The sequence below is a fragment of the Mustelus asterias genome, chromosome 22 (genome assembly GCF_964213995.1).
Source record: "Mustelus asterias chromosome 22, sMusAst1.hap1.1, whole genome shotgun sequence".
In the NCBI taxonomy this organism is placed as follows: domain Eukaryota; kingdom Metazoa; phylum Chordata; class Chondrichthyes; order Carcharhiniformes; family Triakidae; genus Mustelus; species Mustelus asterias.
In genome coordinates, this window is record NC_135822.1 from 10,316,680 (window position 1) to 10,332,720 (window position 16,041).

At 47.5% G+C, this 16,041-nt stretch overlaps 1 protein-coding gene across 1 annotated transcript in view; it reads left to right on the forward strand.

Annotated features, from left to right (window-relative positions):
* agrn (agrin) overlaps window positions 1-16,041 on the forward strand; it is a 582,383-nt gene that overhangs the window by 415,555 nt on the left and 150,787 nt on the right. Inside the window, exons 5-6 of the mRNA XM_078238727.1 lie at window positions 7,344-7,568; window positions 14,942-15,166. Of these exons, the coding sequence (XP_078094853.1) occupies window positions 7,344-7,568; window positions 14,942-15,166 (450 nt within the window). The remainder of the gene's footprint in view (window positions 1-7,343; window positions 7,569-14,941; window positions 15,167-16,041) is intronic.

Genomic DNA, 16,041 nt, shown 5'->3' on the forward strand with positions numbered 1-16,041 from the left:
GCAGACTTGGTGCGTGCGTGTGCTTAATGTGTATACATCCAATACCCCCAACTCACCCACCCAACCGATGTTTCAGGTAATCTCGTTACTCTTTCTGAGAACCTTCCCCAGGGCTGGATTGTCGTGCTTGTGGCTCAGTGTGTAACACTGGATGCATTATCCAGTGTGTCCATCCAAAACACTTCCCAGTCTGAATTGGCTTCCTCTGGCTTTGTCTCGGTTATAAAGCCCTGCAATTCTGTTTGTTTTACTGATTGCAGTGATTAGGCTTATCGAGTGATTAGTCTCCCGAACCACTAACCTCTTTCCGCCCCCAACTCTAGCTATGTCAACACCATTTGTGAAGTAAACTCTACATTTATTTCTTCGTGTCACAAGTAGGCTGACATTAACACTGCAATGTCGTTACTGTGGAAATCCCCCAGTCGCCACACTCTGGCGCCTGTTTGGGTACACTGAGGGAGAATTTAGCATGGCCACCTAACCAGCACTGTGGGAGGAAACCGGAGCACCCGGAGGAAACCCACGCAGACACGGGGAGAACGTGCAAACTCCACACTGCGAGTCGCCTGAGGCTGGAATTGAACCCGGGTCCCTGGCGCTGTGAGACCATGATGTAGAGATGCCGGCGTTGGACCGGGGTAAACACAGTAAGAAGTCTCACAACACCAGGGGTGTTGTGAGACTTCTTACTGTGTTTACCCCAGTCCAACGCCGGCATCCCCACATCATGGCTACCATCGACACCGCAAACTGCCGGCTCCAAGTGGAGAGGATCTCCAAGGAGATCGCGCATATCGACACAGATTGTTGTGAGGCAGTAGTGCTAATCACTGTGCCACCATGCCACTTGTAGTAAAGATGTGGAGATGCCGGCGTTGGACTGGGGTGAACACAGTAAGAGTTTTAACAACACCAGGTTAAAGTCCAACAGGTTTATTTGGTAGCAAATACCATTAGCTTTCGGAGCGCTGCTCCTTCGTCAGATGGAGTGGAAATGTGCTCTCAAACAGGGCACAGAGACACAAAATCAAGTTACAGAATACTGATTAGAATGCGAATCCCTACAGCCAACCAGATCTTAAAGATACAGAGCACTTCAGCAGTCACGGGCATCCAGCCTCTGATCTTCAGGTAAGCGTTCTCCAAGGCGGCCTTCACGACACACGACAGCGCAGAGTCGCTGAGCAGAAACTGATAGCCAAGTTCCGCACACATGAGGACGGCCTAAACCGGGATGTTGGATTTATGTCACATTATCAGTAACCCCCACAGCTTGCCTCCTGGACTTGCGGGCTATCCTGTCTGGAGACAATACACATCTCTTTAACCTGTGCTTAATGCTCCCTCCACCTACATTGTCTGTATCTTTAAGATCTGGTTGGTTGTAGGGATTCGCATTCTAATCAGTATTCTGTAACTTGATTTTGTGTCTCTGTGCCCTGTTTGAGAGCACATTTCCACTCCATCTGACGAAGGAGCAGCGCTCCGAAAGCTAATGGTATTTGCTACCAAATAAACCTGTTGGACTTTAACCTGGTGTTGTTAAAACTCTTGTAGTAAAGGCAGGAGTGGGCCTTGTCTCAATTAAACATGGGAATCTTGACAGTCGTGACATTTTAATATTCTGCAAATATTGAAAGATCTCCTTTAAGAACCGAGATTGTGATTATAAGCAACAGAATTTTCCTTATCAGCTTCAGGGAACAGTGAGATAAGTAACTTGCAGTGAATAAAGGAACTTCTGACAATACGCTGAGAATGGTCCAATCTCTACACGGTATCTTCTGGAAACATGATAGTGAGACCGGCTGTTTCCTGATTAACAGCAGGGATCGCTTCTATCGAAACCCTAATTATTCATATTCCCAGGGAAATGAACGCACCAGCTTCTCTGAGAGAATGGAGCATTGACTGTGCCCACCTATAAGTAGGGCTGACTAGATAAACAAGCAAAGAATTGCAGTCAACACACGGAGGCAAAAACCTCTGAAACAATCTGATAAATGTTTCTTCTGCTGGAGATATATTTCTGTAGCCTGTTGCAATTTATCTACCAGAGAAAATGTGATTTGAAAAAAAAAATTCTGTATTGTGGTCATAGAAGGCACCAGGAAATTGGCATCAGGAAAAGGCCACATTTTCCTATTTCTAAAGCTGAATGTTGACATCAGTCACACCAAGGTTAGATATAAACCAGGATCACTCACTGCCTCAGCTTCATAATATACTTCAGCACTGAGACTTATTCCTCTTTCAATACTAATCCAAGTAAGTTGCCAGTGAAGTTCGGGGGGTGTGTGTGTGTGCTTGCGTGCCCTTTGCCACCAGGAACTGGTTTACTTTGATTTGATTTATTATTGTCTCGTGTATCGGTATACAGTGAAAAGTATTGTTTTTTTGCTGGCTATACAGACAAAGCATACCATTCATAAAGAAGGAAAGGAGAGAGTGCAGAATGTAGTGTTACAGTCATAGCTAGGGTGTAGAGAAAGATCAACTTAATGCGAGGTAGGTCCATTCAAAAGTCTGAAGGCAGCAGGGAAGAAGCTGTTCTTGAGTCAATTGGTGCATGATCTCAGACTTTGAAGTAAATATTCTAAAGGTCCATTCAAAAGTCTGATGGCAGCAGGGAAGAAGTTGTTCTTGAGTCGGTTAGTACATGACGTCGGACTTTTGTGTCTTTTTCCCGACGGAAGAAGGTGGAAGAGAGAATGTCCGGGGTGCGTAGGGTCTTTCATTATGCTGGCTGCTTTTCCGAGGCAGCGGGAAGTGTAGACAGAGTTAATGGATGGGAGGCTGGTTTGTGTGATGGACTGGGCTTTGTTCACGACCCTTTGTAGCTTCTTGCAATCTTGGGCAGAGCAGAAGCCATGCCAAGCTGTGATACATCCGGAAAGGATGCTTTCCTTGGTGTAAAAGTTGGTGAGAGTTCACTTATAAAAATCTTGAAGCCAGATTGCATGGTGGCCAATGTCTGGTCCCTGAACTGCATCCTGTCTCCAATCCCTCCAATTAAGATCTGATCTTCTGTTTGAAAATTAAAGCTCATTCTCAGGATCTGGGCATCAGTGGCAAGACGGTGCCGGAGTGTGGTGACTTCTCGCGAGCTGTCCCCAGCACACCCTCTAATTCTATCTGCGCTCATAAAACTGAACTTGAACCCTTTTAAAATTTATACCACAAGAAACACTCAGTCCATCACGCAGACCAGCCTCCCATGGAACTTTAATGTCGTATCAAAGCAGCCTCCCATCCACTGACTCCATCTACACTTCCCACTGCCTTGGATAAGCAGCCAGCATAATTAAGGGCCCCACGCACCCCGGACATTCTCTCTTCCACCTTCTTCCATCAGGAAAAAGATACCGAAGTCTGAGGTCACGTACCAACCGACTCGAGAACAGCTTTTTCTTTAGTGCCGTCAGACTTTTGAATGGACCTACCTCCCATTAAGTTGATCTTTCTCTACACCCTAGCTATGAGTGTGACACTACGTTTTGCACTCACTCCTTTCCTTCTCTATGAACGGTATGCTTTGTCTGTATAGCACGCAAGAAACAATACTTTTCTCTGTATACTAATACATGTGACAATAACAAATAAAATCAAATCCAATTTTAGCTTGATCCTAGTACCTAAGCTCCCTTGGTCCCTGTTCCCCACCCAACATGATGTGGTTTTGATTCCCCAGTGGCATTTCTCCCAGCGAGTAGGATGGGTAAAGCCTTTTGTAATCAGTTGCATCAATTTGTTTGTCTGCAGTGAAAGGATTGGTGAGAAACTGTTTGGGCTTACATTAAATCAGATCATTTTCTCACTAACCCTTCGAACACTCTTGGTGACACTCTCGCGGACGTGGCTCCTGTCTCATGACTTTTATAGACCTGGCAAGGAAGCCCGGTTGTTTGGAGTGGTGAGGAGGATATTACATTGATGCTGTGTTGAGTGAGCCCGTTGTCAGGCAGACAACACTTCTTTAGCTGGCGTATCAGCTGCCACAATAACACATTAATCTTGAAGCATAGTTCCCCAAGGATTCATTAGTAAGCATAGGGCGGCACGGTGGCACAGTGCTTAACATTGCTGCCTCACAGCACCAGGGACCCGGGTACGATTCCGGCCTTGGGTGACTGTGTGGAGATTGCACATTCTCCCCGTGTCTGCGTGGGTTTCCTCTGGGTGCTCCGGTTTCCTCCCACAGTCCAAAGATGTACGGGTTAGGTGGATTGGCCATGCTAAATTGCCCCTTAGTGTCAGGGGAACTAGCTAGGGTAAATGCATGGGGTTATGGGGATAGGGCCTGGCTGGGATTGTTGTCGGTGCAGATTCAATGGGCCGAATGGCCTCCTGGTTCTATGATTCACGTTGCCTTGTTTTTGAAGTGAGCCATACAAGCCAATCCTGGCAATGTGCTGATCATTTTCATTTAGTCTGTTGCCCATCCCTTGTGAAGGCTGCAGTTAGTCCTCCTCCTTGAACATTGGCACTTCCATGTGGTGAAAGTGTTCCCACAGTTCAGCCAGGGAAGGCAGTGTGAGTGTAAGGTTGGCCTCGATGTCCCGTAGCTAATGAATCATAGGGTGGGATTTTCTAACCGCGCTCGCCCCAAGACCAGAAATTCCCGCTCTAGGTCAACGGATCTTTGAATTTTCTGTCCCGACTGCTACGATTTCCATGGCAGACAGGATGGGAAAATTCCGCCCATAGAATCCCTGCAGTGCAGGAACATGATGTGGAGATGCCGGTGTTGGACTGGGGTAAGCACAGTAAGAAGTCTCACAACACCAGGTTAAAGTCCATCAGGTTGGACGTTAACCTGGTGTTGTGAGACTCCTTACTGTGTAGGAACATGTCATTCGGCTCATCAAGCCTGCACCGACAACAATCCCATCCCTATCCCTGTACTCCCGCATATTTAGCCAGCTAATCTCCCTGTCATCATAGGGCAATTTAACATGGCCAATCAACCTAATCCACACATCTTCGGAGTGTGGGAGGAAACCCAGCCAGATAAGAGGAGAATGTGCAAACTCCAAACAGACAGTCACCCGGGGCCGGAATTGAACCCAGGTCCCTGTCGCTGTGAGGCAGAGGTGCTAACCGCTGTGCCACCATGCTACCTGAGCATAAGAATTTCAGAGGTATAATCAGGGATAGTCCATTTTGCCTGTTGAACATGTTGCGCCATTGAACAAGATCATGCCCAATTTTTACCTCAACTCCACCTTCCCACACTGTCCCCGAGTTCCCCTTGGTACCCAAACTCTATCGACCTCTGATCATGAATAAATTTAATGATTGAGCATCCACAGCTCTCTAGGGTAGAAAATTCTGAAGATTCACAACCCTCCGAGTGAAGAAATCTCTCTTCATCTCAGTCCTAAATGTTTGATCCCCTTCTCTCGAGACTGTGGTCCCATGTCCCCCAGCAGGGGAAACATTTTCTCTGGTGTCTATCTTGTCAAGTCCCTGAAGGTTTTTTATTAATCTTTTAGTTAGATAACCTATCATTTGTTTAACTTGAGAGGTTGAGTCCAAGAGATCATAAGATATAGCAGCAGAATTAGACCATTCGGCCCCCCCAAGTCTTCTCCGCTATTCAATCATGGCTGATATGTTTCTCAACCCCATTCTCCCGCCTTTTCCCCATAACCCCCGACCCCCTTACCAATCAAGAACCTATCTGTCTCTGTTTTAGACACATTCAGTGACCTGGCCTCCACAGCCTTCTGTGGCAATGAATTCCATAGATTCACCACCCTCTGGCTGAAGAAGTTCTCCCTGTATTGTTTCTAAAGGATCGTCCCTTTACTCTGAGGCCATGCCCTCGGATCCCAGTCTCTCCCACTAATGGAGACATCTTCCCCACGTCCATTCTATCCAGGTCTTTCAGTATTCTGTAAGGTTCAATAAGATTCCCCCTTCCTCATCCTTCTAAACTCCATCGAGTACAGACCCAGATGCCTCAAAAGCTCCTCATACATCAAGCCTTCCATTCTTGAGATCATTCTCGTGAACCTCTTCTGGACCCTCTCCAAGGCCAGCACGTCCTTCCTTCGATACGGGGTCCAAAATTGCTCACAATAGTCCAAATTAGGTCTGACCCAGAGTCGTCCAACTCCTGGCAGGTAAAACATTCAGGACTCACTGAGGCTGTCGGGTGAAACGAGGTTTAGAGTCTAATACGATGGCAATGAGAGACAACCGTTCAGGCTGAGGTACAGAAAAATGGTAATTTGCATCAAGTATGGTTGATATTGTGCCAGTTACTGTAGATACCCATTAAAGGCAGTGAGTATATTGTCGTGTTGACTTCATTGGAGTTGTCAGCTGGAGATGTGCAGACCTGTCTCAGGTGTGCGTGTTGGTACTGGTGCATGACCGTACAAGCTGGCTTCATGACAAATCTATTAACCAATTAATTTTCAGTTCATTAATCTTTGCAATTAGGTGTCCAGTTTTGTGGCATCCGTCCTCAGAGCTCTGGAACGGAATCATTCCTCAGAAACACTGTGGAGCTGCTTCTCCGATTAGATGCCCACAGCAGGGATAATCACTTAGTGTAATTACTGGCTGGGAATCAGATGGAATATCCAGGCGGCAGATCACGGCTCGAGCTATTCTGTGCACTGCAGGTTGCAATTCAGACAAAGTTCAGCGTCCTCCTGGTGTGTAGAAGCTTCGTGCTATTGGGTTATCTGTGACTGTGTTTCATAGGGTGGCACAATGGTTAGCACTGCTACCTCACAGTGCCAGGGACCCGGGTTCAATTCCTACCTTGGGTGACTGTCTGTGCAGAGTCTGCATGTTCTTCCCCGTGTCTGCGTGGGTTTCCTCCTCCCACACTCCAAAGATGTGCAGGTTGGGTGGACTGGCCATGCTAAATTGATTAGCCATGGTAAATGTGTGGGATTACAGGGATTGTGTGGGGGCGAGGGCCTGGCTAAGATACTCTGTCAAAGAGCCAGTGCAGTCTTGATAGGCCGAATGGCCTCTTCTGCACTGCAGGGATTCTATGGTTCAATTATTCAATGATAAAGGCCGAGTGGCCAACAAACACTCTGAGCACCTTTTAAACCCACTTTGACCATGCATTGTTTAGCTTCTTCTTGCATTACAGTGGTACTCCACACAATGCCACATCCAAGCTGACTCAAAGAGAGGTCTCAACCTGTGTGGGGCAGATAGAGGTTTGAGTTACACTTTAACCCCTGTTTCATTTTGCAGCGACGCACATGCCGCAGTATAACTTGTGCCCCAAAGAAAGCAGGAGGGTAGACTATAAAACGGAACCTGACTGCACCTGTTCTAATGCCCGCTTGTCTCTTTCTCTGCCTCAGGCTCGAAGGACCCCTGCAGCGAAGTGAGCTGTGGATACGGCAGCACCTGTATCCAGTCGTCAGACGGCCAGTCGGCCAAATGCGTCTGTCCCATCACCTGCAGCGGTGACCCGGAGAGGATGGTCTGTGGCAGCGATGGCAAGGACTACAAGAACGAGTGTGAGCTCAACAAATACGCCTGCGACAACCACAAAAACGTGTACAAGAAGTCCGACGGGCCCTGTGGTGAGTGAGGAGATGCGTGAGTTGAAGAATGGTTCTGAATTCCCAAAGAGGAGGAAGGGTCCCATGTTTTCCAGGCACAGTGCTGGTGTAGATATGTCCAGAAGATTTAAGAAAGGCTAAATCACCAGGACAAGTTGCAAAGACTAATCCTGTCTTTGCCAAAACATTGAATGCATTCAAGAGGCGGCTGGATATAGCACTTGGGGTGAATGGGATCAAAGGTAATGGGGAGAAAGCAGGATTAGGCTATTGAGTTGGACATTCAACCATGATCGTAATGAATTGCGGAGCAGGCTCGAAGGGCCAAATGGCCTCCTCCTGGGTCCTATCTTCTATGTTTCTATGTATGCCCTTAGTGTATAGAAGATTAAATGGTGATCTAGCTGAGGTGTTTTTAAGATGATTACAGGATTTGGATAGAAAGAAACTGCTTCCTCTGGTGGAGAGGTCTGGAATAAAGAGGCATAGGGTGGAATTTCCATGCAAAGGCCCATTGACCTCAGGTGGGATTTTCCGGTTTCAGGGCAAGCGTGGCTGGAAAATCCCACCCATAATGTTAAAATGATTTGATTTGATTTATTATTGTCACATGTATTAGCATACAGCGAAAAGTATTGTTTCTTATGCACTATTCAGACAAAGCATACTGTACATAGAGAAGGAAATGAGAGAGTGCAGTGTGTAGTGTTACAGTCATAGCTAGGGTGTAGAGAAAGATGAACTTAATGCGAGGTACGTCCATTCAAACATCTGATGGCAGTAGGGAAGAAGCTGTTCTTGAGTTGGTTGGTACGTGACCTCAGACTTTTGTATCTTTTTCCCGACGGATGAAGGTGGAAGAAAGTATGTCCAGGGTGTGTGGGATCCTTAGTTATGCTGCCTGCTTTCCTGGGGCAGCGGGAAGTGTAGACAGAGTCAATGGATGGGAGGCTGGTTTGACTGATGGACTGGGCTTCCTTCACGACCCTTTGTAGTTTCTTGCGGTCTTGGACAGAGCTGGAGCCATACCAAACTGTGAGACAACCAGAAAGAATGCTTTTGATGGTGCATCTATAAAAGTTAGTGAGAGTCATAGTGGAGCTACCAAATTTCCTTCGTTTTCTGAGAAAGTAGAGGCGTTGGCGGGCTTTCTTAACTATGGTGTCGGCATGGAGGGACCAGGACAGGTTGTCGGTGATCTGGACACCTAAAAACCTGAAGCTCTCAACTCTTTCTACTTTGTCCCCGTTGATGCAGTCAGGGGCATGTTCTTCACTACGCTTCCTGAAGTTGATGACCATCTCCTTCATTTTGTTGACATTGAAGCCAGTCAAATGCCAGGCCATTCAGAGGTGATGTCAAGAAGCACTTCTTTACACAAGTGGAAATCTGCAACTAATACCTCCAATAAGCTTTTGGGACCAGAGGGGGTTAAATAAGCATTCCCACGTGTATATTTTTTGTTAGGCAAGGGTGTTAAAGGCTACAGAAGCAAGACGAGAGAATAGGGTTGATGGAGTTCAACACTGATCTATGTAAATGGTGGAACAGGCTCAAAGGGCTGAATGGCCTCGTGTTTGTTTCCCGGGTTTTGTGGATGCAAGTGATGGCATTGAAATTTGTTCTTCAGTGGATGTGCTATCTGGATGACCTTAATTTCACCAGGGTTTACACTACACTGCAGAGGATCTGATGTAATGAATGTTCCTTCAGATCCAATTGAATATGTTCTCACCACCTGCTGAGCTAAAAGCTCTAAATTCATGCCAAGCAGCAAGAGAGTCGTTCTCTGGCTTGATAAGCTGCCCTGCAGGCTGCAATTATTTATGTGACCTGATTTTCCGAACAGCCACCAGATGACTTAATGAATAAATACACTTTGCGATGTTCCAAGATGCAGACCAAGACCCTCACAACCCCAGGGACCCGGGTTCGATTCCTGGCTTGGGTCACTGTCTGTGCAGAGTCTGCATGTTCTCCTCATGTCTGCATGGCTTTCCTCCGGGTGCTCCAGCTTCCTCCCACAGTCCAAAAATGTGCGGGTTAGTTGCATTGGCCATGCTAAATTGACCCTTAATGTCCTGGAATGTGTAGGTTAGAGGGATTAACGGGGTAAATATGTGGGGTTACGGGGTAAGGCCTTGGTGGGATTGTTGTTCGTGCAGGCGCGATGGGCCAAATGGCCTCCTTCTAAAATTTTAAAGTTTATTTATTAGTGTCACAAGTAGGCTTACATTAACACCGCAATGAAGTTACTGTGAAAATCCCCTGTCGCCACACTCCGGCGCCTGTTCGGGTACACTGAGGGAGAATTTAGCATGGCCAATGCACCCTATCCAGCACGTCTTTCGGACTGTGGAAGGAAATGGGAGCACCCGGAGGAAACCAACGCAGACACGGGAGAATGTGCAAACGCCACACAGACAGTGACCCAAGGCTGGAATTGAACTCGGGTGCCTGTCGCTGTGAGGCAACAATACTAACCACTGTACCACCGTGCCGCCCTGGTTTCTGCGCTGTCGGGTTTCTATGATTCTATCTCTCGGTCTCGGTTTGTGTCTACTGATTTCAACCAAGGTGTCAGTGGCATTTCATTTGCCCCCGTTGCCCCTCATGTGAGTTTCTGCTCCTGTGGCCGTCGCATTCAGTACTGATACTGCTGTACACACACACATACACACACACACACTCTCACACTCGTGCCAGGATGGGTATGGTAAATACAGAGGCAGCTGGTAAAGGCCAACACCTCATGCAATTCTCACCCAGCACCTGGGAGAGAAATATTGGGCCGAATCTTCTGTGGAGTGGACGTCGATAATGGATTGTCACATGTCACACCCCGCCCCGTTCCTCTTTACCCACCTTGGTCCGTGGCTCCACATTTCTTATCCGGACCTCAGACCCTGCATGTGGAGCGTGGCTGCCCCTGGTCCTGCAGGATCGCCGGGGGAAACAAAGTCATACCCTCACTTTTTACAGCTCAAGCTGCCATCCTGCTGTGAGTTTGAAATGTCCTGGCCACTTTGCGGAGGGAAGGTAAGTGAGTGCAGGCCTGGAGGGGGGTTGGGGAAGCGGTTAGAGTGGCCGGGAAGGCTAGTGTGGTCAGTGGTGGGAGATCAGGGAGGTAGTCAGGGCGAGGAGGGATGCAGTAATCATAGAATCCTACAGTGCAGAAGGAGGCCATTCGGCCCATCAGGTCTGCACTGACCACAATCCCACCCTGGCCCTATCCCCATAACGCCATGCATTTTTACCCTAGCTGGTCCCTAGCACAGCCAATCCACCTAACCCGCACATCTTTGGAGTATGGGAGGAAACCGAAGGAAACCCACGCAGACACGGAGAGAACGTGCAAACTCCAGACAGGCAGTGACCCAAGCCGGGAATTGAATCCGGGTCCCTGGCACTGTGAGGCAGCAGTGCTAACAACTGTGCCACCGTGCCGTCCACGTGAGGAGAAACACAACATTGGGGTAGTTGTGGGGTGTGGCTCGTGGTGTGGTTGGGAGGTTGGGGGGCAGGGATAGTCAGGTGGTCAGGGAAGGTCTGGGGGAGTAGGTAGGCAGGGAGTGGGTGTAACTCAGTGTGGGGGGGAGGGGGGAGTTGGAACAGTGAAGGGATAGTCAGGGGGAAAGTTGGAGGAGAGGGTGGGTTGATAGTCAGGCTGGTAGTCAGGGAGGGTGATCAGGTTAACTGTTCCGTTAAGTTAATCGGAACTATCCAAAGTTTTGGACTTCAAATCGTAGTTTTGGAGGGTTCCAATAATAACAGAAGTTGAAATATCCTGGGCAATTCCTGTGCAGTCTTTGTGTGGGGACTTCTGAGAGGTATCTCCACAGAAGGGCACCCCCTGCACTAGCAGTTCTCTTCTTGTCAGTTATATATATATATATATATTTCTCCTCGCGTTGTAAAAGAAATGTGATCCTCACTCCCTGCTAATTGCAGCCTTGGCTGTTCGGGCTCTGGGTATATTTTAGCCGTAACCTGTCACACCAATTTCCCGGGTTGTCTCGCGTTCAATATTCACTTTAAGCTGTGCAGACAGGTGAAGGAGCTTTCTGGCCTGGGATCAGTGTTGTGTGCTCACAATACCGAGCTTACAGGGCCAAAGGCGGGAAATAGGATTCGCGGTGTGCCTCAGTTAGGATCCAAGCGAATGGCAAAGCTAGGCCCAAGAGGCTGAATGGCCACGTGCTGTGCTGGTGTTAACTTGAGTAGGAAATGAGAGCCCTTCTGCTGCTCGTTGTCCAGGCAATGCCTGTGAGGCACCTCAGTCGAAAGATGTGCGGGTTAGGTTGATTGGCTATGCTACATTGTCGCTTAGTGTCGGGAGGATTAGCAGGATAAATAGTTGGGGTTAAGGGGATAGTGGGTTTGTTGTCAGTGCAGACTTGATGGGCCAAATGACCTCCATCTGCACTCTTGGGATTCTATGATTATTATAAAGTTTAAGGTTTATTTATTAGCCACAAGTAGTCTTACATTAACACTGCAATGAAGTCACTGTGAAAATCCCCTAGTTGCCACACTCCAGCACCTGTTCGGGTACACTGAGGGAGAATTTAACATGGCCAATGCGCCTGACCAGCACGTCTTTCGGACTGTGGGGGGGAACCGGAGCACCCAGAGGAAACCCACGCAGACACAAGAGGAACGTGCAAACTCCACACAGACAGTGACCCAAGCCAGGAATTGAACCCGGGTTCCTGGGAGGCAGCAGTGCTAACCACTGTGCTGCCTATGATTCAAGAATGAATATCCACCAATGTTTCCCATTGAGACAACAAGCAAAGATTATCCACTGCAGTGAAAATTCTGGAGGACCAGCTGTGTCCATGGAACCACAGTCCAACAAGAATTGGCGCCCTGACCTCTTTCCCTATCACTGGCCCAGGATTGCTGCCGATTGTAGAACCCACATTACCCCAATGACCAAACCAGGAAGTATAGCCACAGCCATCTCGAATGCTGAGTACGACACCCCATAGTAAAGAGGAGGGAAGAATGAAGGGGCTGCTCGTGTGGTCGTTGTGATCGATGGTGATCCACCAGCAGCCAATGGCTATCAAAGGTTGACGATCACGTTTCTTTTATTGTGCCGATATTTAACCACATGCTCCTCTGACCAAAAGGGAACAGTCAGGAAACTGCAGGCAGCCAGCAGTTGAATTTCTGATTTGCAGCCCCCAATGGGTGAAGCTACTTAATGACAATGTGAAGCCAGTTAACTGCATAGTTCCCCCACAGCTCCATCATCGAATCCCTAGGATGTAGAGAGACCATTCAGCCAATCCAGTCTGCACTGACTCTGGCAGGGGGTCTTACCCAGGCCCTCTCCCCCACCCTATCCCCATAACCTCACACATTCCCCATGGCTACTCCATCTAATCTAAACATCTTGAGACACTGAGGGGCAATTTAGCACGGCCAATCCATCTAATCTACACATCTTGGGACACTAATGGGCAATTTAGCATGGCCAATCCATCTAATCTACACATCTTGGGACACTAATGGGCAATTTAGCATGGCCAATCCATCTAATCTACACATCTTGGGACACTAATGGGCAATTTAGCATGGCCAATCCACCTCACCTACACATCACGGGACTCTAAGGGGCAATTTAGCATGGCCAATCCACCTAACCTACATATCATGGGACGCTAAGGGGCAATTTAGCATGGCCAATCCACCTAACCTACACATCTTTGGGCTGTGGGAGGAAACTGGAGCACCTGGAGGAAGCCCACATAATAACTCCAGGAGTCGGCTGTGAAGGAACCGTGCTTTAATTGAACAAAATAAAATAAACAATAACCACAAGCCTGTGGTGGACACAACAGGTCCCAACCGAGACTAAAAGGTTAATGGACCCTCTCAGGGTCTTGAGTTATGCAGTGCTCGGTATACGGGCTCCACCTGGTTGGCTGATTACCAATCCCCAGGGAGTTTGTATTCAACAAACCTAACTGGGAGGTCAATTAGTGATTCCCCATGCAGATCATGGGAGTTATCACACCCACACAGGCACAGGGAGAACATGCAAACTCCACACAGACAGTCACCCAAGGCTGGAATTGAACCCGGGTCCCTGGCGCTGTGAGGCTAACCAGTGCTAACCGGGTCCCTGGTGCTGTGAGGCAGCAGAGCTAACCACTGTGCCGCCCATGATTCTGTGATCCAGGAATGAATAATAAGGAGTTCTAATCAGTGCTAACCACTGTGCCGCCGTGTTGCTCCATCTGCCTGGAACGAGAGTTGTAATATTGATACTTTGAAAGGGGTGCTAGGTAAATATATGTGGAAGAAGGGAGTGGAAAGTAATGCTGATAGGGGGAGAGGGTGTTCATGTGGAGCATAAATACTGGCACAAGCCTACTCTCGCCATATGTTGCACATTTTATGTAATTCTATATCACACATGAATTGTAGCAGTTGGGTATATGGGTGTCCAAGCCCATTGCTTCGTGTTTAACACGGCAGAGAAAGGGAAATGAAACGAGGGTTTCTCACTGATGCTAAGAATTGAGCTGAATGGCTAAATACAGAGACTGGCGAAAGAAAGTATGCTGCTTAAAGACGTTCTTTATTGATCAACACATGCCGGGAGAAAGGCAGCCGGACATGCCAACTCCTTTCTGAAGTTTACAATGCAATGGCAAAATGGTTATACATTTTCGAGAATTAATTTCTCCCTTCTACCCTGTCATCCTAACTGGATGCTCCAATCGTATTAGTACACATTATTTAGCTTGGCCAATCGCATCCTACCTTCTAGCAGAATTAGGAATTCATTGGACTTTCAGACCCGGAGCTTGCGACCCACTGCTGCTAAGCAACCTCACTTGCGTAAATCCGTAAGGTTCAAAGGTTGCTTTCTCACCATAAGCCACAGAGTTGAAAAGGTGACATTCCCAATGTCTCGCTCTGCCTTTTTATCAGTAGGAATTGAATACTTTATATACTTTGTGAATACTTCTGTTCATTGTCTAAAGTATGAGTATTTGTACTCTCCATGACTTTCTTCTGATAACATAACCGTATACTGTGGCTTATTGTTCCCAAAGATTGTGGCCTGTCTGGTTTAACTGTCTTCCCATTATGCTCCAAGGCAGTTTGCATTTTGTCCAAGGAAACATTACATTCAAAAATACTTGTTTAGATCTAAAATACATGTTTAATTACAATAACAGTAACAGTGTGCCGATGCAAGTAGTGCTTTTGTATAAAATAAGTATAAGGCACATTGTGGTCCTTATTCTAAGTTAATTTCCCCTGTTTAGTAACCTTATTAGTTTTTAAATCCCAGGGTTTCTGAATCCTTCTAACAGGAAATAACTCTGGGAGCCTCTCTGGTCTGTAACCGCTTCTTCTCTTGTGTACAGACCCGTGCAAAGATGCTCAGAGCGATCTGAACAAGGCCTGTCGAGTACACCCAAGGGCCCGCAAGCCCGAGGTGCTGCTGAAACCGGAGACCTGCCCACCGGGGTATGAGCCGGTGTGCGCGGATGATGGGCACACCTACGACAACAAGTGCAGCATGGAGAGAATGGGAGCTATCAAAGGCATTAACCTTCAGAAAGTCCGCTCAGGACCCTGTCAGGCTAGAGGTGAGCTGCCTTTCAAAATTGACTCGTGTTGGGTGATTGTCAAATCATTAAGTTCAAAGGGATTCAGTCCTGGGTCCCATTCAATGCTCGATTAAATTTAACACATCTGAACACGTTCTCTGGACAAAAAACAAATTTCTCTGAATACCCCTCAAAGCGCAACCAATTTATTTCCTCATTAGACCTCAGGCCAAATACTGAATGAAGTGTTTTCTCTAATTGGTTCTTGGGATGTGGCCATGGGTTCCTCAATTCGCAGAGATCGCCTTCATCACTTGAGTGGTTTGTTAGACTTCTTCAGAGGGCATCCAGGGGCAATGGCAGAGCACAGGACTGGAGTCTGGTGTAGATGCGGCCCATTAGGGATGGCAGTTTCTTGTCCTCAAAGGGCACGAATGAACCAGTTGGGGTTTTTAACCACTTTCTGCCAGCCCTGATGTTAATTGTTTCCGTTGCAAGCCAGGCAGATTATTAATTGGATTCAATTCCATGATCTGCAGGGTGAGTTCTAAGCGCAGGATCTCTCTGGACAGCTAAATTGGGTGCCCGAAGCCACTCCACTATTGAACACAACGACATCGCTTTGTCAGACAAGTGATCATTCTAATTTCCTATCCTTCCTCACTGGGCAGCACTATGTGGAAACATTGGATGGTGAACATTGGAAGTCCAGTTCTACGACCACTGCTCCCATTTAAGATAAGAACTAGGAGCAGGAGTAGGCCATCTGGCCCCTCGAGCCTTCTCCGCCATTCAATACAATCATGGCTGATCTTTTTGTGGACTCAGCTCCACTTACCCGCCCGCTCACCATGACCCTTAATTCCTTTACTGTTCAAAAATCTATCTATCCTTGCCTTAAAAACATTCTGTGA